At 45.6% G+C, this 27,069-nt stretch overlaps 1 protein-coding gene across 1 annotated transcript; it reads left to right on the top strand.

Annotated features, from left to right (window-relative positions):
- The first annotated feature begins 384 nt into the window (after positions 1–384).
- Positions 385–26,938, top strand: LOC119457918 (papilin-like). Its single transcript, XM_037719684.2, has 6 exons — positions 385–498; positions 5,721–5,756; positions 7,241–7,423; positions 8,838–9,020; positions 14,879–15,058; positions 26,213–26,938. The coding sequence occupies exons 1-6, from the start codon at positions 450–452 to the stop codon at positions 26,539–26,541; spliced, it is 960 nt and encodes a 319-aa protein (XP_037575612.1). The 5' UTR covers positions 385–449; the 3' UTR covers positions 26,542–26,938.
- Positions 26,939–27,069: the final 131 nt, after the last annotated feature.

Genomic DNA, 27,069 nt, shown 5'->3' with positions numbered 1-27,069 from the left:
GAAATGTAATACGGTTGCCTTGACAAAGCTGGCGAATAATAATGAAGCTGTGGCGCATTACTGTAGCCTAAACTTTCGCAGAAATACAAAACGAATGAACATCGATTCTTCCGGCATTATTAGAAATCAGTAGGAAAGTGAACAAACAAATTGTATATGAGAATCGGGAGGGCCTCAGAGTACAGCCAACGGTTATTGACTGGTGTCTCAGATGCAATGGAATCCGACCGCCATGTACTGCATCCTGGAAGCGTCTGATCCGAGAATCAGCACAGATGTTTCAGCATTAGAAACATGTTTTTCAAATTTCGTGGAGGACTACGCGGTGATGGATGAGAGAATTTCAGCGGGACAATGGCTGTTTACACAAATGGGAACAAGGTCGCACAGCTCGCAAAGTGGCCTCCTCTACGACTTTACTCGTCCCACACTGCATCAGATGCGTAGCGATGAAGCTTTTCACCCACATTCCTGTTTTCTTCTGCGTCTATGCGTACGGTACGTTGTCACTTTGTAATGAGTGAATTTTTGCAGCAGACGAGAGTAAGGAGATCCGTGGGGCTAGATTTTTGCTAATGATAACCACACCAAATGACAGGATACGAAACTCTAGAAAACGTACAGGATGTTATTTGTTATGTTTACCTGAAATGTAAAAAATAACCCGGTATAGGGACATCCAAACGAACGGATAACATACCGCAGATGGGGACCTTACCTGCATAGACTACGTTGGGGGGCAGTGGTTTACTTATATTTTTATAGGATGGCGCACTCTTTCCAGACAATTTCTTGAGTATTTGTCTGCAAGAACAACCCCGGACGCGTTAACCAATGTCACTTAGGGCCAGGGCAGCAGACGTGGGCGCTCGTTTCTGCCGACTGCATACAGAACACCATTTCTATGCTTCCCATCAATTCCTGTGAAAATTTCCACAACAATGTTACAACTTGGTAGAGCATCCTTTTTACGTATGCTAACTTATGTAAAATGCAGAATTTCTCTCACTAGGCAACAACTGCATCGGTCTGTGTGATCTTAGTTTTTATTTTTGCATCAAAGAGAGAGAAGTAAAATTGTCACCTGCATCAAACAAAGGTATTAGTTGGGACCGCTTAGTATCTATAAAAATTGCCATAATCTAGTTGCTTGTTCCAAAGTGCCCAAGAACAACTGTATATGAGAGTTCTATAAAATTAGTTTTTACAGTGAATTTCTTAAGGGCTCACCCTTCGATGGTCGCGTCCGGCAATAGTAAAAAAATTCTCATTGGCCGTATGCTGTATGTGCGATTGAAAGCGTGTGAGGGTGAGGGAGGCGCGCTTTCACGGGGAGCGAACGCACGGCGGAGAGCAAACGCGACTTCCCAGTGGAAGGGGAGTGGTGGGCGAGGAGAGCATCGAGGAAACCTAGAGTGTGACTGTGCGTTCCCGCTCTCTAATAGCGCTATGTCGCCTGTGCCGCCGACTCTCTCTAGGTTCTTACCCGCCTCTACCTTAACAGTGTCGACAACGGCGTTTAGCCGTTCCATCACGTAGCCAGCGTTTTACCAGCGGTTGTGTGTGGTTACACAAACAACGCGCACAACTGTCGTCGACAGCGGCGGCGTTTTGCCCGCGTTCTCACAGAACGCGCGCGGCCTTCGTGAGGTGTATATGAAGAACGTGCCAACCTTTGCTGTACACCCTATGGCGGTGTACCGCAGCGACCATAAGGCCATTGTCCCTGTGGTCACTAAATGAATGAAAACCACCTGATCATATATATTCCTCATTCTTGAATAGTTCAAGTAACCAATTAGACCACATCTTAACAGTCATAATTGGAAATACGGAATTCCCACCATAGCGCAGCTGCGTTGGTCTGCCATCCCCCCCCAGTGGAAGGGCTGACTGTTGTTTTTTTCTTTTACTACTTCAAAAGAGAAATTGTAATGTACGACTTTGCTGGCTACATGACATGGTTTTAAACTCACTAAAGGTTAGCAAATGTTGTGCTCTCACATGAAAGGCACTTTTCAGAGCGCGGTAGAATACATCAATTTGGTCACCTTACGTGTCTGAATAGGCACACTTTACAGACTTCTGAGATCGGCGCTGAGCTGTGCTCCCTCAAGGGCTGCAGAAGATAGCGCCAATATTTCCCTTTCCACACGAACCACTTACTACTACTACTTACTTCTGAGATGGCTTTACCCGAGAAGTGGTTTTTAGTTAGGTTTCCCATGGAGATCTGTTCGACTTAAGCTAGCTCATCGCCTGACGTAGCGACGCCAAACCAGTGAGCTTCCGAGGCCCAACAGCTAACAATTTCTCAAGAATTTGCCCCCTTCGGGGGATTGATATGCCTTTAGGCTTTTGTCACATTCTATATGACCTCGCGAGCAGTGTTCAGGAGCTATTTCAGATGTCTTATTTTAATGGAATCTAGATGTCCTGCTATGTATGCGTAGTAGAAGGCAGCAAACAGACCTTTCGTCATGCCAATGGTTTTAATTCGCGTGGCTTCAGGCTGCATACTGTCTTCTTCATTCGTATTATTGGGCACCTTGAAATAGCTAATGCAATCATTGATCAATCACGTAAAAGTGTTTAACTTTCTGATGCACTAGAGATAAAATTAACAAAAAATTGACACATATTCCTCGTTTTTAAGCATTTTAGACATGTACTAAATATCCGAAGCCTTAACATATTTGCATAATGCGCAAATGGTTAAACAAAGAACGCATTTTTTGGAACGATTTTTAAAACTGGAGTTAAAAGCTCAGTTATGTACTGCTGACCTACTGACCTATACAGTATTATTATCAAGCCTGTAACTCAAAATTCTCGAACAGGTCATTGATTCTAAAATCACTCACTTTATAAAAAGAACGCCTTATTTTTTTTATATCAGCAAGCTTTCACAAGAAACGAATTTATGCGAGACGCAGGTCATTGAATTTACGAATTGATCCAGAATATAGACGAAGGCTGTCCGACTGACTCCATAATCATCGCCTTCTCGAAAGCGTTTGATCGTGTGGTGTCATCACTGCCTGCTAGCTAAATTATCATCCCTGCAGTTACATATTTTTACAACGTCGTGAATTTCAAATTTTCTATCATTTCGCAAGCATTTCACTGTCGGTAGTAATCATTCATCCCCAGTAAATGACGCAACATCATGTGTTCCGCAGCAAAATGTCTGAACAAGTTGTTGGTTATAATTTTCATCAACAACTTGTGGAAGGGAATCACATCAAACAGGTTATTCATAGATGACTGCTTACTCAATCGTAAAAGTTTCATTAAAAGAGCACCGCAACCTAAACAATATCTTGGACGAATTGCTAACTGGTACTCATTCTGGCAAGTGATTCTTGCCACAGCCACATACAAATGCGCTTTATTTGCTTTTAGATGGAAGATCACTTATTCCACATTTAACTATTCCTCAACCAAACAAGTCTTTATACAAGCACGTGAAAATTCATGTCAAACCAGTCATACCTTGGTTATAACATATCCAGGAAATAACCGCAATGGCGTTGCCTCAAGTCGGTTATTTAGCACAATATATTCAAAGTACTCTGTAAACCACACGAAGGCTTGCGCATTTAGCATTTCTTCGCCCCATTACTTGAATTCGCATCGTTCATATGGTCACCTCACCAAGAACCTAATCTAGTCCTCTAGGAGCCAAACAGAACCGCGTGGTGCGATACATCGTCAGCGACTACAAACAACACTTAAGTGTTACCGACATCAATCCAATAATTTTCATCCCTGGAGTCACGTAGGATGAATGCACTCCTTTGCCTTCCGCTCAAAATATTTTAAGGCAATGACAATTTTACCCTGCCACTTGCTCATTCGCTTCATGCATCTCGCCGTCTTCAGAACCACCGAAGCTTGGTACGTCTGTTTGGCCGAACAATGGCATTGAAGTAATCTGCATATTTTCGGGCGACATCACTATCGAATGGCCTACCAGATAACTTTTTCGACATGCGTGATACGCTGTCATGCAGGAAGTGCACATTATGTTTCAGTAGTCTTATCTAATAATCCCTCATTTTTTGAAGGGCTAATTTATTTTAAAGTGATTCTGAATAACCGTTGTGTATCGCTGTTCTCATATTTATTGCATCGCGGTGCATTTTGTACTTCATAGTAGCCAATAACTGTTCATTTGCTCCTTTTTTGTTTAAATCAATACTAATTATATATAGTGAGCGTATGCCACAGCGCATTGCTTAATTACTGTGGCAAACTTGCCAAATATTTTTAATTACTTTGCACAACCCCATGGGTCCATGTTCTAGTATAAGGCAGTGCGGTATCTGAATAACAACATTAAAGTTAGTACCAATTCTTTATCTATAAGCATTCCTTTTCTTGAGAATGCTGGTGTCTCCAGACCACTGGGATGTTTCTTAGTGATCCCAAACTCGCCAAAGTGCCATATTACATCCACACACCTTTCTCGACTCCTAAACGCACCTTCGATCATCAGCGTTGCTAACGCTAGAGAAACTAAGTTTAGATTTCCAATTTATTGGATGTCGAGAAGCACCCCATTAGGCACTCGCCCACATTTTTTTATTACTGTCATTGTTCTCCCGGTTCTCGCCCGGTACATCGTGTGCAGTCACATAGTAGGGTTCAGATATAAAATAAGCATATTTTTATTCCTCAATCACAAAGTTGTAAGCTCGATGCTTCAGTTTTCCTATTTTGGCAATTTACAACAATTTCCATTGAAATATTGATCCTTGTAATTTTTTTTTTACGGAACCATAGATAGTTCTGAATGTAAGCGAATAGTTGGACGCTCTAAGAAAACTACCTGTTGAACAAGACCTGATAAACAGCATGTCTCTAACGGTAGTATAGGTCGACACCACGTGCGCCTCGGAGAGCTAAGAGTTCGCGATCAGCGATGAATACGCCGCGCAACTCAATTAATCGAGAGCACACGCTTTTTTTCCTCGGCGCATTTGTATGCGTGGTGAGTCGAACCTCCAGCCTGTGACAGTCTCCCACTGTCCATGAAAATGGGCGAAAGCGCCAAAGAAAGCTATTCAATTTAAAGGTGCACTCACTAGAGCTGGAAGCTTTTAATCGTTTCTTCTGAATACCATACACATCACCTTGTTTAGTGCGGCCTATGCCAAGATAAACGCTTTCTCTGCTTTCATTTCTTTAGAGAGGAGAACCTCAGGTGAAACCACTTCCTACAACCTGACCTAATAGCTTTAAGCACTGGCAAACGTAGTTTTAGGAACACTACACTGATCCAAATCACGATACGTATTGTGTGTTGCATTTATTATGTACTGCGTACTACGTACAGTGGGTTACATTTATTTACTATTGTATAATTTCTAAATAGACTCTCCCTTCACTTAGTCTCAAACGCCTGCATTATGTAAGTGTTTGGAAGGAGAAGATTCTTCCCAAGTATGGCTAACGTAGGCTGCCAGCGCAAAGTATATCCAGTCTAACTCCTTCGTGTATTTTTCTATCAATACGATACCTTGTTTATGTTTAAACTAACGTTTAACTAACATTTTTGTATAAGATTTAAAACCAAATAGCATGTGCAAAGCAGGAAAGTTTCGTTTGTAAGCTGGAACCTAATATGCGGGTGGTGTTAGAGGCGATTAAATTTGGAACATATTTAGTAGTAATGATTTTTGCCAAGTATCAGTGATCTTATATTTCTATTTCAGTGCTCAACGTGTGCAGCGGTCAATATGACACAAAAGGTATAATATCATTTTTGCCATTTTTCTTCTGCTAATACTCCTTGGTAGGTGCCACATCCACCAAAATATTTAAGGCCTGTGAATCCAAAAAAAATTCCGGTCACGTGGTTTTTGCAGTTCACACTTTTCCGAGGGAGCAAGTGTGCGTTTTCTCGGGCACTTATTACATGGAAATCATTTTCTCTTTTGAAACGAAAGAAGCTTCAGCGATGCCCTAAATACCTGCGGGTGTAGTTTCTCGCGCTGTTGTACATTCCGTGGAAACTGCCCTAAAAAAGTGGAATTACCTACAAGATGTTATAAAATTAGGTGCCTTATCATCCATTACAACAGTTGGTCTTTGCGTTTCCGGCACCCCAAACTTATGAATATGTCGGGGCAAACAGTAACATCTTTAAGGCCTCTGTTCGAAAAGAAGGAAACATCATATTCGTATGTGTAATTCACTAAAGTAGAGACTGACGATATACTAAAAGGAATATTTAACCAGCGAAATGTTGCGTAGGTATATCGCCCACGCAGATAGGTGAGGCCCTTGAATTGAAATGCACGCGTTGGTATTAGTCTTAGAACAGCAGTGAGACAGCGCTTTTATTTCCGCTGCCAGCTCTGTATTCGACCAAAGACCTTGTTGCCGGAAAGATATATAAAATGCTCCAACACATAGAAACCTGACGCATCCAAGGGCGATAAAAGCTATTAGAGAACGAGAGTATGACTCTCCCATTCTGGAGATTGGCATTTACGCAATTTTTGTGAGCCAACTTAGTCATTCGACTATGAATCATGGCGTTCTAAATGTTGTGGCTGCAAAGCGTAATTCCTTGCGCACTACCAATTTATGACAGATTATGTAAGCTTCACAGTCATCATTGCAACTCTCAGTGATTATTTTATGAAATTACACTCATTACACTCCATATTGATCTGACACTGCTGCAAGTATCCATCTTTCAAAAGGAAACTGCTCTTCTACTTCTCCTTTCTTGAGTTTTACGTGCAAAGCCCGTTCTGATTTTGAGGCACGCCGTAGTAGAGGGCTCCGGATTAATTTTGACCATCTGAGGTTCCTGAACGTGCAATACAACGCAAGCACATGGGCGTTTTTTGCATTTCGCCTCCATCGAAATGCTGCCGCCGCAGCGGGGATATGATCCCGCGACCTCGTGCACAGCAGTGCAACGCCTTAGCTGACGGACCTGACACTCTTCTAATACAGTGCAAATATTATCAATAAATATAGCGGTTGCTTTTGTGCAAGCCATCCTGCCCTTCTAAAATGCCTATCACATGCTTCCCTTTCTTTTCGAAGTGTTCAACTCTATCGATTGAAATATGACCAACTTATACATTATGAAACCCCGGCTAACGATTACTTTGACACGATGATTCTTTCTCGTGATACTATTCAACAACTGGAAAATCGTATCCTGAAAATCGATTATTTGTTTCCAACGAGTATGTGCGTATATAATATTTTTCAGGTATGAGTGAAAAGAGTGCCAAAACCTGCACGAAGACACCTTTTATTGGCGTCTGTCACCCAGTGGGGGAGGCTTGGTATTATGACGCTCGTGACAACTCCTGCAAGATGTTGCAACGTGGAGTTTGCGCCGGAGGAAACAATTTGTTCCCCACTATAAAGAAGTGCACGAAATCTTGCATACGTAAGTGAATTTTATGTGAGCCGTTGTAATTGAAGGAATTTTTTTTTGGTTGGTTACACGTACTTTATACGTGAATGACATTTAATATTTGTGCTCCTGTCACTTGTCTCTCTTCACGTTGTGGCAATGGCGAAGCTTGGGATGTGGAGGTGCGGTAATGACGAGAAAAATTGTCGTTGGGTGCTGCTGATTTTGACAAGGGTCGCAGTCGACAACACAATTTGGGAGTCGCTTGCACATTGAGCTCTCTCGAAAGATAATTGTTGGTCAATTAGTGCAAGGCTCCAGGCTTCTCACTCCAGATAGCCTCGGAAAGCAGTGGCGTTTGCGTATCAATTTTGGGGGCCACAACCAACAATACTGCTGTGCAAGATGATCACATTATTTGCATTGTATAGAAATAGTATTATGCAAGATGATAACATATTGCGCATTGCATAGAAATTCTTGACGAGATGGCGGTGTGTTTGTGCGCAATTCATTTTTGTCGTGCTTACTGAAACCGCGTCGACGCAACATAGGAGGCGTACCTTACAATGATGATGATTAGTTTCAAACGTGATTTATACCCATAATAGTGAATGCGGGGGGAGTTAGGTTGGAGGAAAATAACACCGATAGCATCGGCAGCGTAATAGCCAACAGCGATGTTGAAATGATGACGCCACGTAGTTTACTCAGTAGCTCACACCATTCACAGCCACCAAGTGCCAAATATAGCAGCACTGCGAATGTAGCGCCGCCAGCGCACTTGTTTTCCGCGCTGGAACGCCATACTTTTGGTTGCACTGGTGCCTTCTACCGATAACTCTTAGCCTTTAGATAGCTTGCGTAAGAGCATGCGCGGCGACACTGAATAAACTGCTTTAACCTTTGTCGTCTATCCGGTTACTGAGACTTCAAAGGCTACAATTTCCTGAGAATTACAGATATTACGTCTTGGAGCTCACTCCACTGATAGTTTAGCTGCTTGTTTTTTTTCAATATTGTTCCATGGCCCTGTGGTCGCCATCAAAGATGATCGCTGAAGATGACATCTTTTAAACCCTCTATGCCCGGTAAGACAAAAAAAATTACCGCAATGCCAGCAGTGTGATTGCGCAAGCTATGATGAAAGCTGACCTCCTTCCACTTATTGGAGTTGTAGTATTCGTGTTTACGCCCTTCATATCGAATATGTTGGACGAGAGTCACCTCATACATTATGTGAGATTAAATACAAGGATTTATTTGATTAGAGAAGCATTTATTTCGCAAGGAACTGGCCAAATGTGGCATAAAATATTGCAGATAATGTATCTCCCAGCACCGACCAAATACTCTAACAGAGTACATACCGCAAACGTCGTTGCCGTCAAACTTATTCACTGAGTTTTTGTCGTTTGGCCAATACTAACATTGCACACTTTTGCAGCCCTGACTCCAAAGACGTCAAAAATATGCCTTGAACCACCAGTAGTTGGCCCGTGTGGACCAATAAAAGTGTCCTGGTATTTTGATCCTAAGACCATGTACTGTAAAATGTTCAACCACACCATTTGTGGAGGAGGAGGAAACAGCTTCCTCAGTGAGTTGAAGTGCCAGTCGGTGTGTCTACGTAAGTACAAATTTTCTTCAATGAGTATATTCATAGTAATTTCCTGCGTTCAGAGTAAATTCACTAAACATAACTGCTTACCGTATTTGCTTAGGATGTGTTTCTTATCTGGGCACTGATCATCACATTTACCACAGTCCTATGGAAATGAATGGCTGAAAATACACTACAAACATGTGGATATACCTAGCTTTAGATCATTCGAGGTGAACGGCGAGCATTCAGCCGTTGGGAAAGATTTACGCTACCAGTCTGTTCGCCACGTATGCGCTCATCGATGACATGCGTCATAATATAAATCGTGGCACGGTTTAGTCGTATGCTCACCAACTTATGTTTGACTAAGGCTTGCTGTCCACCCCGCCTGCCCAAATTTATTCACATTCACATACGGAAGAATTAACTGTGACCTTGTTCGGCACCGGAAGTTGAGACGGAAGCTTCATGAGTGGCCTACGTATGTGGTGGTGGCGACTATTCCTTGCTGAAAACTACCACTGCGGCTTCTACAGAGCATAGATTTTCTTTGAGCCAGTTGGTCATAAGTACTTGTACAATACTGGCGCTCACCCTGCATATGTGTGCCTCTTTCTCTTCGTTTTGTCACACCATAATACTTATATCTATGGAGATCGGGTGACCAACCCATAGCCGTCCCGCTAGATCGCGAGAACTCGGCATCGCCAGAGGATCCATGCGCTGCCGTCAATGGATGGCACCGCACACATTCAGGTAAAATCAGCAACTACTCCTTGATAGGAAACTTCCTAAAAGGCACACAATGGCGCCCGACTAGGTGGGCCTAAATAGCAATTGACATGCCCCGAGACTTTCAATGAACGCGCGCGAGTGCTAAGTGGTGGCACATAAACAGCGGCTGGTCGTGGACCACGTGCTCGAAGTTCCTTGAACAGGATACAGTGTCCATCGGTGGTGAAGACTTGCAAAGATACGATGCCAAGATAGCGAACACGAACTACACCTGCAACTCTTCGGGACACGCTACGACGGCGCAGCGCTGCATAGCGGCGAGCGACCACTTCCCTTCACCGATTCTAGCACGCGTACGTTCGCACGATCCCTATTCAGTCGAAAAGGTATTTACATTTCTTCCGGACCAGAAAAGGGTTTCAGCAGCTGTTATAAAGCGTCAGCTACATCCCGAGCTTTTGCTCACACCAGGATACCTTACCTACACCCATAGCTCAGCAAAATCAGTGGACACTTGCTCATCAATATCCTCTTTCTCGTTCTGCATTGACTCACTCAAAATCATCCGCACTCACTCAAAAGTCCTACTCACGCCCTCTCGCATTTACCGAATGACACTGATTTTCATACTTGCGGATACTCACACAAACGGGTACTCAGTCACACCCATATTCATGCCTATCATACCGGCAGCTACTCATTAGCCCTCATACACACATCTTTTCTCACTCTTATGCGCTCACTCCCGTTTGTGCTTATGGTCCCCTGACTTAGCGGCCCTCACATACATACTTATCGACTCACGACTCTGAAATCAGTGTCAGTACAAGTGAAAGGAGTGAATGTATACTCACGAGTGAGTGTGCCGACATATGCCTGCGTCCCCCTTTTGTGACAGAAAGATGCATGCTACGCATGTTGGAAGGAAACGCATTGGCGGCTTTCTGAAAACTTCCTCAGACCTGAGTGCGAAAATTATTTCGTTGTTACCGGACTCCTACCTCCACAAGTGTGTTAGCATAGGCAAGATGTCCACCTACCACAAGAGAAGTAGAATGATGCATAACATGCCTAAAAACGTCACATTACGAGCGTGGTACCCAATGTTTACGTCGCGCGACAATAGGAACTTTGCGGCAACCAACCTACTTCTCTAACAAAAGCTTACTAGGGGGCTATAATTACACCACGTTCAACAAGGGTGTAATGCGTGCATGTGTTTGTAAGTAGAATAAAAACATGGCAGCATCCGTCACTTTCAGAATCCACATCCCAGTGCGATTAGCATAGCATAGTTCTGTAGGTGTGCTATAAAGAAAAACAATGAAAAGAAAGGTAACGTCAAGCAAGTTTCAGGAATTTGTGGACGTGCACATACGTAGTCTGCATATTTCCGGTAATATTTGGAATATTTTCTATGAAATTGATTATCGTCACAGACAATACCTGCAGATAACCTAGATAAATGTTTTGCGGAAGCAAATGCGAAAGACTTCGTGAAAAAAGCGCGAAGCTACCAAAAAATTTCTTAGGAATTCTCAGATTGAAAGCTTTGCAATTTCACAGCAGCTTGCCTTTGATCGACTATAAGAAGAGCACCAGCATCGTTCTCGAAGCAAGCGTGTTGTCTGGATGACATGAGCTTAGCGTGGAAGCTTGGGCGTGTTGTTGATTCATTGGAGAAAAAGAACACAATGCAAAATATACAGGGACCCGATAGAGCGACACGCACACAGCGCTGACTTGCAACCCTTTATTCACGAAGACATGAAGGAATAAATACATATGGTACTACCACGCGCAACATGTGAATAATCAGCAAGAACCTGGAGCATCATTTCCAATGCTGATAATGATAGCCACATGCTGCCAATGCACACTTAATGTTTGCCAGTGAAACCTTGTTAAGATACGCTATTTCCCGAGATGAAAGTGCGATCGCCGAACTAACGCACGAGTTATCAAACTTCCTGATAAACTCTGCCTTAATGATGTCACGTGACAGGTGTGAAATATGTTTAGGAAGCATTTAGCTTTTTTCAAAGTAGGGGCTTACACCCGTGATCACTTCAATGAATACCCACACGCCCCTGTACCATGTTGTACACGCTGCTATGGTGCTCCCTGAGACGATGATTTAGGCACGTGCTGGTTTGTCCCACGTACTCTCTTCCGCAAGAGTGGAATCCCATACACCACACCAGTGGTGCAGGACACTAAACCTTTCTAGTGTTTCACAGAACAACGACGACGCCTGGTCAGTGAAGCAAGCTTACAAAGCTTCGATAGTTTTTCCGGAGCGAAAAAAACAACACTGCAACACCAGTGCGTTTCCCTACCCTCTTCACTTTGTGGGACACATCATGTACATACGGAAATACTATAAGTTTTTTTTTTCCGCTGGCGGATGTGGTGCTCGATTATTTTCACCCTACTTGATCTGGTGAAAAAAATCACCGCCCTTCCACTCCGTGAAGATGATCGAACAGCAAAGATGGGTTAGTTACACCGAGTGTTACACCATGCAAGTCAAACTTCGCAAGCAGTCTATATGGTAAATGTGTTTTTTCACCATTATTTCGCATCATTTTCAATTTTGCGTGCTTCGCGTGGTGACCATGCTTTAAAGAAAAGGTACGGCCTGCTGCGTACGGCCGGCTGCAATGGGGGTGAGCGTTCGAGCCGTAGTTCCATTCGCGGCCGCTTAGCTGGCCCGAACAGCGCTACTTGCGGGGGATGGGACGCGTCGGCGTCCACGGGCGACGGTGTTCCTAGCGCGTTGCGGGGGATGGAATGCGTTGTCGTCCACGGATGACGGCATTCGTAGCACGTTCCTCTGGCTTTTTTTTTTCTGCGACGTTCCCAGGCAAGATTCCTTGACCAAAGCTGCGTTTTTAGAACCAACGCTGACGCGAAGTCCTCTCCCACCCATTCCTCCGTTAACCTGCTTTTTTCCAACCACGCCATTTGTTGGCACGCCTCACGCCCTCCCCTCCAACGCGAGTATTGGAAGGCGCGACTTACGTCAACTCCCCTCACCATTCTCCTTTTCATCTTCCCCCTCTCACAGCATTCTCAAAAGGTTGAGCTCTTCTTTTTCTCTCCTCTCCCGCGAGGTCACGTGGTTTTTAGCGAACCAACAACGACGGTACAGGATGCTTAGAAGCAGCCTTGATGTAAAAGCTTTTCCACGACAGGTGACACTAAAGGTTTCGTGTATCCGGCAGATAACAAGTGATCAACCTGAGCGTCAAAACTAATTTGCATAGAATCCGGACATGACCTTCTGAACCCATTGACGAGGGACACATTAACGATTTCTCTTTTGACTAATTTTGAATGTGCTGACTGGAAAGAGAGAAGCGATTTCCGGCAAATGTATACTATAGAGGCACAACTTGACGTGTAAAACCTTAAATAGGTATTTTCAGGTAGCTCATGAAACCCCTGTAGCGAATTCGGGCTTGGCCTGAATACATGAAACACTTGTCCTGCAGCCTACTCAAACACCTCCTCTGCACATTAAATGAGGACTAAAATATAATCTACAATGTGCACACTTTAGCAACTAGGGACATATCAAGACAAGTTTGAATAGTGTGGTCTTTATGTGCGACGAAAATATCCATGCGCACAGGCGCAAGACATGAACCTATGCAAATTCGACTTTTTTAGTGCTCGCTTTCCGTCCAAGAGACAATGACAGAATTAAGATAAAATCTCAACAATAACGTAATAGTTCAGCGGAAATCCGCTAGGTGGAGCTAAGTAATTAAAGGGAAACTGAGACATCCACCCAAATGTAGCAATTGCTACAATGGAAACCCAACCGGGTTCCTCGAAAGAAAGCCTCGCAGTTGAAGAAAAATTCGTCCTGGTCCGAGACCCGAACCCGGGACCACCGCCTTTCCGGGGCAGTCGCTCTACCATTTGAGCTAACCAGGCGGCTAGCAGATGGCAGGGCGAAGTCGAATTTCTCGACAACTCGCAGCAAAGGCAAGTGTATGACGTAATAGTTCAGCGGAAATCCGATAGGTGGAGATAAGTATTGAAAGGGAAACTGAGACATCCACCCAAATGTAGATATTGCTAAAATGGAAACCCAACTGGGTTTCCATTGCGAGGCTTTCTGCGAGGAACCCGGTTGGGTTTCCATTGTAGCAGTTGCTACATTTGGGTGGATGTCTCAGTTTCCCTTTAACTACTTATCTCCACCTAGCGGATTTCCGCTGAACTATTACGTCATACACTTGCCTTTGCTTCGAGTTGTCGACCAATTCGACTTCGCCCTGCCATCTGCTAGCCGCCTGGTTAGCTCAGATGGTAGAGCGGCTGCCCCGGAAAGGCGGTGGTCCCGGGTTCGAGTCTCGGACCAGGACGAATTTTTCTTCAACTGCGAGACTTTCTTTCGAGGAACCCGGTTGGGTTTCCATTGTAGCAATTGCTACATTTGGGTGGATGTCTCAGTTTCCCTTTAAATCTCAACAATGTCCAAAACGGACTAACCGTAATTCCTGTCTCGTTCTGGAATGATATCGTTCCGAATTTCTCCGTGCATCCTTCTAGACATTTTAGCGTCTCACCGTGCGAAGGGATTAATACAGGTCATTTAAATGGATAGAAAAAGCCCTCAGACCCTTCTTTACTTTTAAAACCTGATGATAGCGTCCGAGTCTCTTACCCGATAAGGCTCGTCATTGATTAGTAGATCAAGCTTATTTTGCTGGAATATGGCGACATATTTCTGCCAAGCCCCTTTTTTGTATACAATTACTCCTAAGAGGGCAGTCATTCTTGTGGGTTTTAGTGGTAAAAAGGAAGTCCAAGCTAAGCTTTGTTGATTTTTTGACCGATTTTGCTAGTTTGTCAAGGCTTAGGGCATTGCAAAGCCTCTTGGTTTTACAATGCCCTTAACCGGTAGGCAATATACCAAAGCCACCTCCCTGTAACCCCAGAAAAAAAATATAATTGGACACATATCGGCATGTATTTTTCAGTTTTCTGAAAAGCAATAACGGCATGCCAGTAAACATTTGTATGGCACGATGATAATTTGCTGGTAGAAACATGTTTGCAACAATTAAATAATGTGGTTTGCGGTTTGGCACGATGCTTTCAATAATGTGACTACAATCTTTTATTTCCAGCAAACCAGACGCCGCAGGCTCACTGCAGTAAACCGCCCAAACCTGGCAGATGTTTGATTGCAAATAAGCGATACTACTTTGATGAAAGACGGAATGCCTGTCTTCAGTTTCCAAACAAAAAATGCGGTAGCAATAGGAACGGCTTCGCAAAGTGGGAGAAGTGCATGCAACGGTGCAGCTGTAAGTTTTTCCTCTTTCTGCATCTTAAAACTTTGTGAACAGAATGATCCACTCTAATATCTAGGGTGAGAATGCAATATGCGATGCCCTAACTCCAATTTACATACCAACAAAGGTGTCTCCAAATTTGTGAAACATTTTGTATGCGTGGGATGTCTACGACCACGAATACGCTTCGTTGTCGTCGAAGTCACTATCAACATTTAGGTCAAGCTTTAAAACCTCAGCAGCGTGCAAAAGACATGAGGGACCAAAATCCAAAAGATGACACAAGGTTTTAAACGAAATATTTCCTTTATCGGAAACGGGACATTATCTAAGGCTCGCAAGCCAACACTCACTGCAAGTGTGGGCATTGTATTTATGTATACTGTATGCATTTTTTTTTCTTTTTGTTTGCATTGTATTGTGGTGTTTTCAGATTTCCTGTAACAAAATTTATATTGGTAATTTTTCTATGAACATATATCCCGCCATTTGTGTAATTGTGCTGTACCTGTGGTGTTTATGACACTTAACAGGAATCAATTTAACATGCAATTGTGTATCTTACAGTTTAACTGTTGTGATGTGTAGTAATAGTTGACATTTTTGATATTAGGTGATAATATGTGATGCATGTCACCCATGTCAAAAGGAGTAGCCGGAAACATATTTCGGTGACAGCATTTCCTTACGTATTACATAAAAATATCACTGTGATATCATATGTGCAAGTTATTACGCAAACACCTTGCAGTTTTTCCTTCGGCGTACTGCTGCAAACACATTTGAAGATACACTTGATTGATAAGGAATGATATTTTCTGCTGTTGCAGCATAACAGATCAGTTTATGTCAGCGTTTTGTCTTGATACTATTAACTTTAAATTAGTTCTCCGTGAACAGGTATCTGTACTTAGATAAGTGCGCTATTGAATAAAAACTTCCTTTTTCTAGGCGCTGAAACATCGATAGTGCTAACTTTTTACTTCGGCGAAGCGTTGTTTTAAATTTTTTCAGTGTGCCGCAACGAGGATTGCTATTTCGACCACTCGAGATTAGGTTTTGTACCGGAACCGATGCGATATTTTAACAGCGAAGCTGCTTAAGCTGGAGGTAAACTTCTGGTGTACGCAGGAGTAACACCCCTGTCAATCGGGCAAGTTAAGTGCACTTACGGAGAGTGTCACTTGGTTTAAGTGCACTTTGCCCACTCTAAACGTCGCAAGTGGAGTGTATACTCGCTGCAGCGTGTACTCCGGTCGAGGTGCGTTCGCGGAACGCACTTTGCTGGCCGAGTGCGTAGCCTCGTCGCCCGCGGTTTCAATAGTATAAAATGTAATGCATAAAAAAGGCACAGAAGTTCATTTTAGTGGTTGAACAGCTCTTGCGCACAAATAATAGCCTAAAACGCGTTCATATTCTGTTCGAGTAGGATCAAATGCCGCCTCGTCGCACGCAGCTATGTCGTTCTGGATTGGCTAGGCATTTTTCTTGGCCGGCATTGACTTGCCACACTCTTAAATAAAAAATATTTTCGTTTTTTGTTGAAAAACATAGATTAAGTTTGTTTTAATTATTAATATAACGGAAGACAATCACTTTTTAAAAGTACTTTTCTTTTTATTCTACATTTTCCCAAAACGCGCTCGTAGTCTATCGCCATTTTTTTCTTACTGCGAGTGCGCTGTTTTCCCGTTTAGAACCGCGTAGCCTAAAGTGTCACTCAAGGTCCCGAAGTGCTCTCCCCGTAAGTGCACTTAACTTGCCCGCTTGACAGGGGTATTACTCCTACATCTGGCGATGATGTCACGGGCGTTGCCTAGCAACAGAGCGCCATCTCCTCGCCCCAGCTGTGCCGCCGCCACCACCGCTCATTCCCACTGCACCGCCGCCCCCGCCACAGCGCTACCTAGCGACGCCTTGATTTACCTCCGCAGCAGCGCCGCTCGCTCCTCCACCGCAGCTCTTCCTAGCTTCTCCCCACAGCTTCGCGGGGCCGAAGCTAGGCAATGACGTCACTCCACGGTATATAGCTCCACATCGCCGAGACGCGGAGACACTTTGCCTTGTGAGTTTGCGCGGACCCCATGGGTCGTCGGAAGAAGATCGTCCCGCCCGAAAAAGAGGAGGAGCGGCGGGAACAGTGCCACGCTGCCACTCGCGAGCGACTCTGAAGACTTCGCACCAACCCAGAGCTTCGTACCAGCGACAAAGCGATCAATTTTCTCTTTCTCTCGCCCATAGCAAGTTGTGTTACAATCGTCAGTACAGCGCAATCATATGGTTCCCATAAGTGCATGTTCTGCAAGCGTGGGTGTAAAGCCTAGTGGTTATGGTCGACCCTCACCTTCGGACTGTGGGTACCCGGGTTCGCATCCTGCCTTGCCAAGAAAGTTTAAAAAGGCCGTGTTAAAGTTAACAGAGAACCAAATTAAAGCTAAGAGAGAGCCAAGTAGAAGCTAGGGGAAAGCCACCAGCTACGCTGTTTGCTGAGACTCCACACCGCTAGTGTGAAGCTGCCCCCATTTTTTCATAAAAATGTTTACAAATAATACATTCTACCCAAACTAAAACATCGGGCACCAACATTGAGAATAACAAAGAAGCTTGAGAAGAAACTGAGGATCTATCAACAAGTGATCGAAGGAAAAAATTACGTGCACCTTTCTTATACTCAAGAACATTGGTGCGGACTAGATATCTGACGGGTGTGGTCAATATTCTAGTTTATATTATGAGTAAGAAATGCAGCAAGACAGGCATGGGCAGGGCTTATAACCGAAGGTTGATTACACATAGAGAATGAGTGCTAAGAAAAAGGAAGTGCCGTGGAGGACAGCACAGAATTAGGTGGCATGATGAAATGAGGAACCTTGCAGGCACAACATGAAATCAGCGAGCGCAAGGCAGGGGCAACTTGAGGCATAACCTAAGCTGATGATAATGATGTTGATGATACTGCGAAATGCATCTGGGTGTTATGGCGCCGCCTTTTCTGGAAGATTTCTTTCAAAATTTGGTATAGAAGAATGATATATCTACGTCATGTTGATTCTAACAATTGCGCATAGTTTTCTACTGTCCGATAAAAGGAATGGAGACACTAAAGATTAGATACGTTACAAGCTCGTCATTTTCTTCCGGTTAATTTGCGCGGCATATTTACCGTAAACTGTATTTTTGTTTATACATTATTTCTATAATTGGTACTAACGGCACTGCTTCTGGATTCTTGCTGGGTGCCCCGTAGCTTACTTGCTGCACTCTGTTAAGTAAGGCTGGCGTGGTATTTTATTATTCCGTGAAATCCTAACAAATAGCAATAATAATAATAATAATAATAATAATAATAATAATAATAATAATAATAATAATAATAATAATAATAATAATAATAATGCCAAAAACTACTCCGGTAATACAAGATTGTTTCCCTTCCCGGTAGAATAACTTATCTAGTGCGAAGTTATGAAGCAACAACTTAGTAGCTCAATATGCGAGTTATATATCGCGTACCACTTAGTATATGAGAAGAAATGCAGAACAATTTATTTTGTTCATTTTGTGTTTTGACGTTCACATTACAACCAAAGAACAAAAAAATTCCCCAAATGCATCTTCGTTTCTTTTATCGTTCTAGAAAAATAAAACTAACTTCCTCACTTTCAAAACTACGTGTAACTATATATTCCCTGATGAATATTGCACACAGTAAAATGAAATTAAATATTTGGATGACAAAAAGAAAGAAGCGATAAAGTATACTAAAGTTTATTTGTCTTTTCATGTAAAACATATACTTATTCTCGCTTCCTTTCGATAATAATTCTGCAGTGAAACATTCTGGCATTGAATTACGTTTAATCACAAGAACACATGCCATAATTCCGACATCACATGCCATCATATCGAGTATTTGATCATAGCTATTCATAGCAAGAGCATGTGTCTCGATCATCCCAATGTCATGAAGGCATACTCCTTCCACTTGTGTATAAAAGGTGTCCCAGCTATCATGAGCCAATTTTGAAACAAAATCGAACGAATTCTACGCCGTTGAAAGCAACAGTCTGTTGTTGGCGGCCACCTGAAAAAGCACTCAGTATTGCTTGTGTGGTTGTAACTTCAATCTTAATAGTAATTTACTCGCACTTTATTCGTTAGAGTAACGCAGGTATTTCAACACAACGCTTTCAAAGAATCAAGGGGCGACCGTCCATGCCTTTGGAATAAATTATATCTCCTTCTGCTCTAAAGACATAAGAAAACGTAAATTTGAATTGTTTTTCTCAGGCTATATTTTGCGTTCCTATCGCCCCCCTCCCCCCCCCCCCCTCTCTTCGTCTAAACGAATAACCGCTAACTATAAAAGGCCGACACTACTTTCCGTTTGTGCACCGCCTCAGAATAACTATGCTACATTACGCAAAATAAATAGTTCATAGACCGTACTGAAATATTCCGATCGCAAATATGAGATGTCACGTCTTTTATTTTATGCGATAAAGTGATGCCCAAGTTTGGATTCCCCTCACGCGGTATATTGATAGCGTGAGCTGCATTATTACCGCTGTCACAAACGGTCGTGCGGCCAGACAAAATTGCATGGCCACGCGCAAGTAAATGTTCTGTCGAAGCGATGCAAATGGCCGGGTTATAGGCAGGGGCGTGTTCACTTTTTTGGCGGCATCTTTGAGAGCACCACCGCGGCGGGTGGTGAGTGGGCCACCGGGTCCGCATTGTTTAAGGCAAAGCTTTCTAGAGAAATCCTACCAGAGTTTCCAAGCCATGGCTCCTACTCCTGTCTTGTCGAATAGACCCCATGAAGGGCTGCACTCAGGTCGCGCATCGGCTAGAGATGCAACTACCCATGCCAGTCGCCGGCTCTGTTCTGCGCGGAAAAACGCACTGGTCCAATGAATGATACCTTAAAATTTATCACTGCGCATAATTTTGTTAATAATGTTTAGAATTCCCGAGGTATGGCGCGCCTGTTCGGTCGGCATCTTGCTGAATAAAGTGGCAGTAATTATCGGAGAGGTGCCATAGAAAAATCTGCAGATCGCGGCGATGGCTTCAAAGAGAGTTGGGCGATCCTGGAGATTCTATAATTCGTGGTTGCGTTGATCACTTCGGTCGCGTTGTTGGTGTTTCCCCGTCTTGATGATTTGTTAGGAACGAACGTGATCGCTATGCGTCAAAACGCGTTGCAGAAGAGTAACAGTATTGCAGCCTATAGTTTACCACATCACGAAACCTTCGTTTCTGATAAATTCCAAAGTCTGCATAGGATGTGCAGAATTTGGAGATTTTGCCAGCTTACTTTTCCAAGCCGAAAGAAATGCCACTAAATAGGTAATATGGTGAAAACAATAGAATTCTGTAATTTCAAATCTGTTCTGACAGGTATGAATCAATGTTGAGCTGAAATATTTTGGGCAGTTAGGTATTCATGGTAAAATAACTTATTGCTAGCACCAAGAAAACACTGGAGGCCCCTTCAGGCTTTTATATATATATATATATATATATATTGTAAGGAAGAAGAAGTACGCCGTGCAGAGCTCCGCAGCCGGATTGCCAGCGCTACTGAAGTGGGGCTCGGGCTCGACGCTGTTCCTGGTGCGCCTGGCTAAGCCTACGCAGTTGTGTCTTCCTGTCGGCGTCCTTCGTGTCGTCCACAGCCGTGCCAGACTTCTTTGTCATATTTGGTGGAGGTGCTGGGTCTTCTGTCATCCTGGAATTGCGCAGCCGGATTCTCCCTGCTACCATGACCTCCGCAAGCGCCACGAGCTTACCACCAGCTGCTCCCCAGTCCTCCGTATGCCCCGGCACACTCCGTCAGCGGGACCCTCCCATCTTTAGCGGCAGTGATGACCACGACGTTGATGACTGGCTGTCATCATACGAACGCGTGAGTCGCAACAACAAATGGGATGACATCACGAAATTGACCACCGTCCCATTTTACCTCACCGGAATTGCCCACTTGTGGTTTCGAAACCACGAAAGCGAAGTCTCAAGCTGGACCGTGTTCAAGACGAAGTTCAGCGAGGTCTTCGGCCGTCCTGCTGTTCAAAAGCTTCGTGCCGAACAGCGTCTGCAGTCGCGCGCTCAGCAGCCTGGTGAGACCTTTACCAGCTACATTGAAGATGTCATCGATCTCTGCAAACGCGTCGATGCATCCATGCCTGAGGGCAATAAAATCAAACAAATACTGAAGGGCATCGACGAGGACGCGTTTCAAATGCTGATTTCAAAGAACCCCTCTACGGTTGCCCAAGTCATTGAACTATGCCAAAGCTATGACGAGCTACGCCGTCAACGCCTCCTCACCCGCCGCCCTAATCCCCATCAGGAATCGTTGTCCGGCTTGACCTCCCCTTTTCCAGATTCCACCCTCCTCTCGCAGATCAAGGCATTCGTCCGGGAAGAAGTTGCTCGCCAGCTCTCCCTTATCTCCAACAACCCGCCGGAGTCAAGTTCGTCCCTTAGTCCGACCCTACGACACGTTATAGAAGAACAAGTGTCCGAAGTTCTTCCTCTGGAGCGGGCGCCTCAACTCACCACCCCATTGACTTACGCCGACGCCGTCGCACGACCACGCCCACCGACGTTCCGGGCTCCGCCTCCGATGCCTAGCCCTGTTTTTACCTCCACGCCCTCACGACCTCAGGTGCATCGAGTAAATCCTTGGCGCACAGCGGACAATCGGCCCATCTGCTATTCGTGTGGTATTGCCGGACACGTTGCACGCCTGTGCCGCCGCCGTCCACTTCATCCACGTGACGACCCACGCACAGCAGCGTACGACCATCCATTGTCTTACGCTCCAGACCGCGATTTACCCCTTCCCCGCCCAAGCCATCGCCCAGTTTCTGACCGCCGTTCTCCTTCTCCTCGTCGTCGCTCGCTCTCCCCGATGCGTCGACGTCCCTCTACCGCTGACACGGAAAACTAAGTGGCGCAGTTCCCGAGGCAAGAACTGCGTCATCGTCGCAACGCTCAAGCCCTCTTCTTTCGCCGCCCAACGTTATTGATGTCGCTGTTGAAGGTGTCTCTGTGCTTGCCCTCATTGACACAGGTGCCGCCATATCTGTGATTGCCGAAAAACTATGCCGCTCAATACGAAAAGTCACGACGCCTTTCTTCGGTCCATTACTCCGCACGGCCACAGCACAGCACGTCCAGCCAGTGGCTGCGTGCACCGCCAGACTTGAAATTCAAGGAGTGCTCTACTTCGTCGAGTTCGTCGTTCTTCCCCACTGTTCCCACGATATTATTTTAGGTTGGGATTTTCTCTCCCGTCACCAAGCTGTTATTGATTGCTCCCGTGCAGAAGTCGCCTTCTCTTCGCTTGGAAATGCCATATCTGACGACGTTTCGCTTTCCCGCACCAAGTTGTCCCTCACTGACGACCTCCAGATACCTCCGCACGCATCCGTTCTGGCACCTGTGTCCTGTTCCGTTGCCTGCGACTCTACCGTACTCTTCACACCTTCCACTGCTTTCGTTCATCGCCACATCTCACCACTGCCAACCGCGCTGCTTGGCCTTCAAGCAGGCGCGACTCACCTTCCTGTATACAACCACTTCCCATTCCCGATTACGTTGCTTCGCGGTGAATCTCTCGGCACTGTGGAGCCTTACGACACCATTACCACGTTGGAACTTCTTGGATCGTCCGAGGTCAACACCCTCTCCGGTAGTCCCGCACCTGCCACATCGCCTGAAGACGTTTTCAGCCACGTCATCGACAGCGCCTTAAACCCCAAGCAACGCCATGACCTTCTCCGTCTCCTCGAGAAATTTCGCCCTGCTTTTGACAGCCATAGCACTTCCCTGGGTCGAACGACGACTGTATGTCACCGGATTGACACTGGTGCTCACTCACCGCTACGGCAGCGACCATACCGCGTATCGTCGACAGAACGACGCGTCATTGATGAGCAAGTAGGTGAAATGCTGCAGCGTGGTGTCATTGAACCGTCCGACAGTCCATGGGCATCGCCAGTTGTTTTGGTTAAAAAGAAGGATGGCTCGATCCGCTTTTGCGTGGATTACCGTCGCCTAAACAAAATAACTCGAAAGGATGTTTATCCATTGCCGCGGATCGATGACGCCTTAGACTGCTTACAAGGCGCAGAGTTCTTTTCCTCCCTCGATCTACGCTCTGGTTATTGGCAAGTGCCTATGGCTGCAGACGATAAGCCTAAAACTGCTTTCATCACACCAGATGGCTTATACGAATTTCGTGTGATGCCATTCGGCCTTTGCAACGCACCCGCCACTTTTGAGCGGATGATGGATACTATTCTTCGAGGCCTCAAATGGAACACGTGCTTGTGTTATTTGGATGATGTAGTAGTGTTTGCACCAGATTTTCCTACTCACCTTCATCGCTTGGAGCAGGTTTTACGCTGTCTCAGTGACGCTGGCCTCCAACTCAACCTGAAAAAATGTCACTTTGGGGCACGAAAGCTGACAATTCTCGGACATGTCGTATCGAAGGATGGCGTTCTCCCCGATGCCACAAAGCTCCGTGCTGTTAAAGAATTCCCAAGGCCGACGACTCTAAAAGACTTGCGTAGTTTCATTGGCCTCTGCTCGTACTTCCGCCGCTTCATTCGAAATTTCGCTTCGATTATGGCACCGCTGACAGAGCTTCTTCGGGGAGACCCCAATCTTTCCGCATGGTCACCGCCTTGCGACGAGGCCTTCGCGACGCTACGGCGCCTGCTTACAACACCACCGATACTGCGCCATTTCGATCCCACTGCTCCCACGGAAATCCATACGGATGCTAGCGGCGTTGGTCTTGGCGCTGTGCTCGCCCAGCGAAAGCCCGGCTACCAGGAATATGTTGTTGCTTACGCGAGCCGCACTCTCACCAAAGCTGAGGCGAATTATTCAGTCACTGAAAAAGAATGCCTAGCGATCATCTGGGCCATTACAAAGTTTCGCCCATACCTGTACGGCCGGTCCTTCGATGTCGTTACCGATCACCACGCACTTTGCTGGTTGTCGTCCCTCAAGGATCCCTGCGGCCGCCTTGCCCGGTGGGCACTGAGGCTCCAAGAGTACGACATCCGTGTTGTCTACCGCTCCGGCAAGAAGCACGCCGATGCCGATGCTCTTTCGCGCTCGCCTGTCCACGCCGAAATTGTCAGTGTCTCCGTTCTAGATGACCCAGTTCCCCCATTCGCTTCTGTCGACATGGCTTTGGAGCAGCGCAAGGACTCCTGGATTTCATCTTTGATAGATTACATCTCTGATTCACCTGCACGCCCACCATCCCGAGCGCTCCGCCGACAAGCTTCGCACTTCGCCATCCGCGACGGAATCGTCTATCGCCGTAACTACAGTTCCGACGGCCGCAAATGGCTGCTTGTCATACCCCGGCAGCTCCGCACTGATGTATGCGCCGCTTTCCACGCCGACCCTCAGTGTGCACACGCTGGTCTCTTCAAGACCTACACCAGACTACGTCATAGGTTTTATTGGCGCGGTATGTACACATTTGTGCAAAAGTACATTCGCTCTTGCACAGAATGTCAACGCCGCAAGCCTGATCCTTGCCGCTCTTCTGGACCAATGCAACCTTTACCGTGCCCTTCGCGACCCTTTGACCGCGTTGGAATAGACCTATACGGGCCTCTGCCATACACAGCTGCTGGCAATCGCTGGGTCATTGTAGCCATAGACCACCTCACGAGGTATGCAGAAACGGCCGCTCTACCAGCCGCGACAGCTCGTGACGTTGCCTCCTTCCTGCTTCAACGCTTCGTTCTCCGTCACGGCGCCCCCCGCGAACTCCTGAGCGACCGAGGTCGCGTCTTTCTCGCCGATGTCATTCAAGAACTTCTCACTGAATGCCGCATTATTCATCGCTGTACCACCGCATATCACCCGCAAACAAATGGATTGACAGAGCGGTTTAACCGAACTCTTGGCGACATGCTTTCGATGTATGTCGCCTCCAACCACACAAACTGGGACCTCATCCTTCCCTATGTCACGTACGCCTACAATACGGCACCCCAGGCAACGACGGGCTTTTCTCCCTTCTTTCTTCTATACGGCCGAGAACCGTCATTTCCGATTGACACTATTCTTCCTTACCGTCCCGACTTATCAGAGGGTACACCGGTTTCCGAAGCCGCCCGTTATGCAGAAGAATGTCGGCAACTAGCTCGCTCTCTAACAACGCAAGAACAAGCGCTACAGAAATTTCGTCATGACGACGGGCGCCCCCACAACCAGTTTTCGCCTGACGCTCTCGTTTGGTTGTGGGTGCCTCCTACTTCGACACCAGGTGTCTCCTCCAAGTTTGTATCCCGATACCATGGACCCTACCGGGTTCTACAGCAAACTTCTCCGGTGAACTACGTCATCGAACCTCTGACGCCCCCTACGGACCTGCGTCGCCGAAGCCGCGAAACTGTCCATGTCGATCGGCTCAAGCCGTATCACGAGCCCTTCGTCCTTACGGACGCCTTAGGCCTCCTGTGCGGCTCCGTCTTCAGCGAGGGGGGAAGATGTAAGGAAGAAGAAGTACGCCGTGCAGAGCTCCGCATGCCGGATTGCCAGCGCTACTGAAGTGGGGCTCGGGCTCGACGCTGTTCCTGGTGCGCCTGGCTAAGCCTACGCAGTTGTGTCTTCCTGTCGGCGTCCTTCGTGTCGTCCACAGCCGTGCCAGACTTCTTTGTCATAATATATATATATATATATATATATATATATATATATATGATCAGTTCAACCATACAGCAGTATATGCAGTAAAACCTGGCATTACAGGCTTGAATTAAAAAAAAGAATTCTGCCCCACGTCTGGGATATATATGAAACCTGATGGCATAGTACTTTACAGGAAATCAGCTCGCTTGAGAAAACAATATAATTGCAATGAAGGACGCCTCAAGCTTCAACACTGCGTCAATTTGTCGCCCTACTCAAACTCAGGTTTTCACAATAATAAGTGGTGATGGGATAGGTGAAGCTCACATGCGCTTTAATTATTAGCCGGCCTATTGTGGAGAAAGACATTAGCGCTTCGGTACACATATATTCATCATTATGTTTTTTACACGGAAATTGATTTTTCTGGTTTCACTAACAACCTGTCACGAAAAACAATGTATCGATGCTTTTTGTTTCCTTTCTCAGATATCAATCAAAAAGGGAATGAGTTGCCTTACGGGGGCGTACCTGGGTATGTCCCGCATCCCGGTCCACTTGGGCCACCTGGCCAACATGGTTACCCTTCCGCATCCGGACAACCCGGTCAACCTGCTCTTCCAGGACAGGTTGGTTCACCCGGTCAACCTGCGGTAACTGGCCCTTCCGGCAATGCCATCCCAATGGGTCTTCCCCCGCCGCCTGGCCAACCGGGCCAACAAGGTCCGTTTCTTCCGCCCGGCCAAAACCTGACGCCGGCCAAGATCAACGGACCGCTAGTACCTGGCCAGACTGTAAAACCAAACATCCCACATTAATAATGTGTTTTCTGTAAAACCAAACATAACACATTAATAATGTGTTATGGAGAGGATATCTACCTGGATATCCTCTCCATGTCGGCTAAACCCTTACCCCGAAATCTCCACAACCATCGCCAGACAACGTAACTCACCTACTCGGCCAAACTGAGCGCTGAGAAACGGGCAAACCCCTCTTTTCGGGTACTCGCATTACTGACCTTAAATAAACGAAATTTAACTTTACTGCCTCTCCTATCAGGCAGGATATTTATTCTGAACACGCCATACAATTATGTAATTCTGGCCGTAAGAAGTACGTTCACTCTGATATGTTGAAGTACACAGGTACAACACGCTGAAGTTCCTCCGGACAAAGACATTATTTTTTTTTCAATAAAGTTTATTATCTGTCTCTCTCTATCAAACTGTCTTAAAGCGAGGCATTGCTTGCCTGCTTTCCCGGGGGTTGGCGAGGCTGCTCGGTTACTGTTGGGTCGGTCGCTATCTCGGCGGTTATACTTGTGGATATATATAATAGGACTA

The sequence above is a fragment of the Dermacentor silvarum genome, chromosome 7 (assembly GCF_013339745.2).
Source record: "Dermacentor silvarum isolate Dsil-2018 chromosome 7, BIME_Dsil_1.4, whole genome shotgun sequence".
NCBI lineage: Eukaryota > Metazoa > Arthropoda > Arachnida > Ixodida > Ixodidae > Dermacentor > Dermacentor silvarum.
The sequence above is the reverse complement of the archived record's forward strand: the minus strand, read 5'-3'. Positions and strand labels throughout refer to the sequence as shown.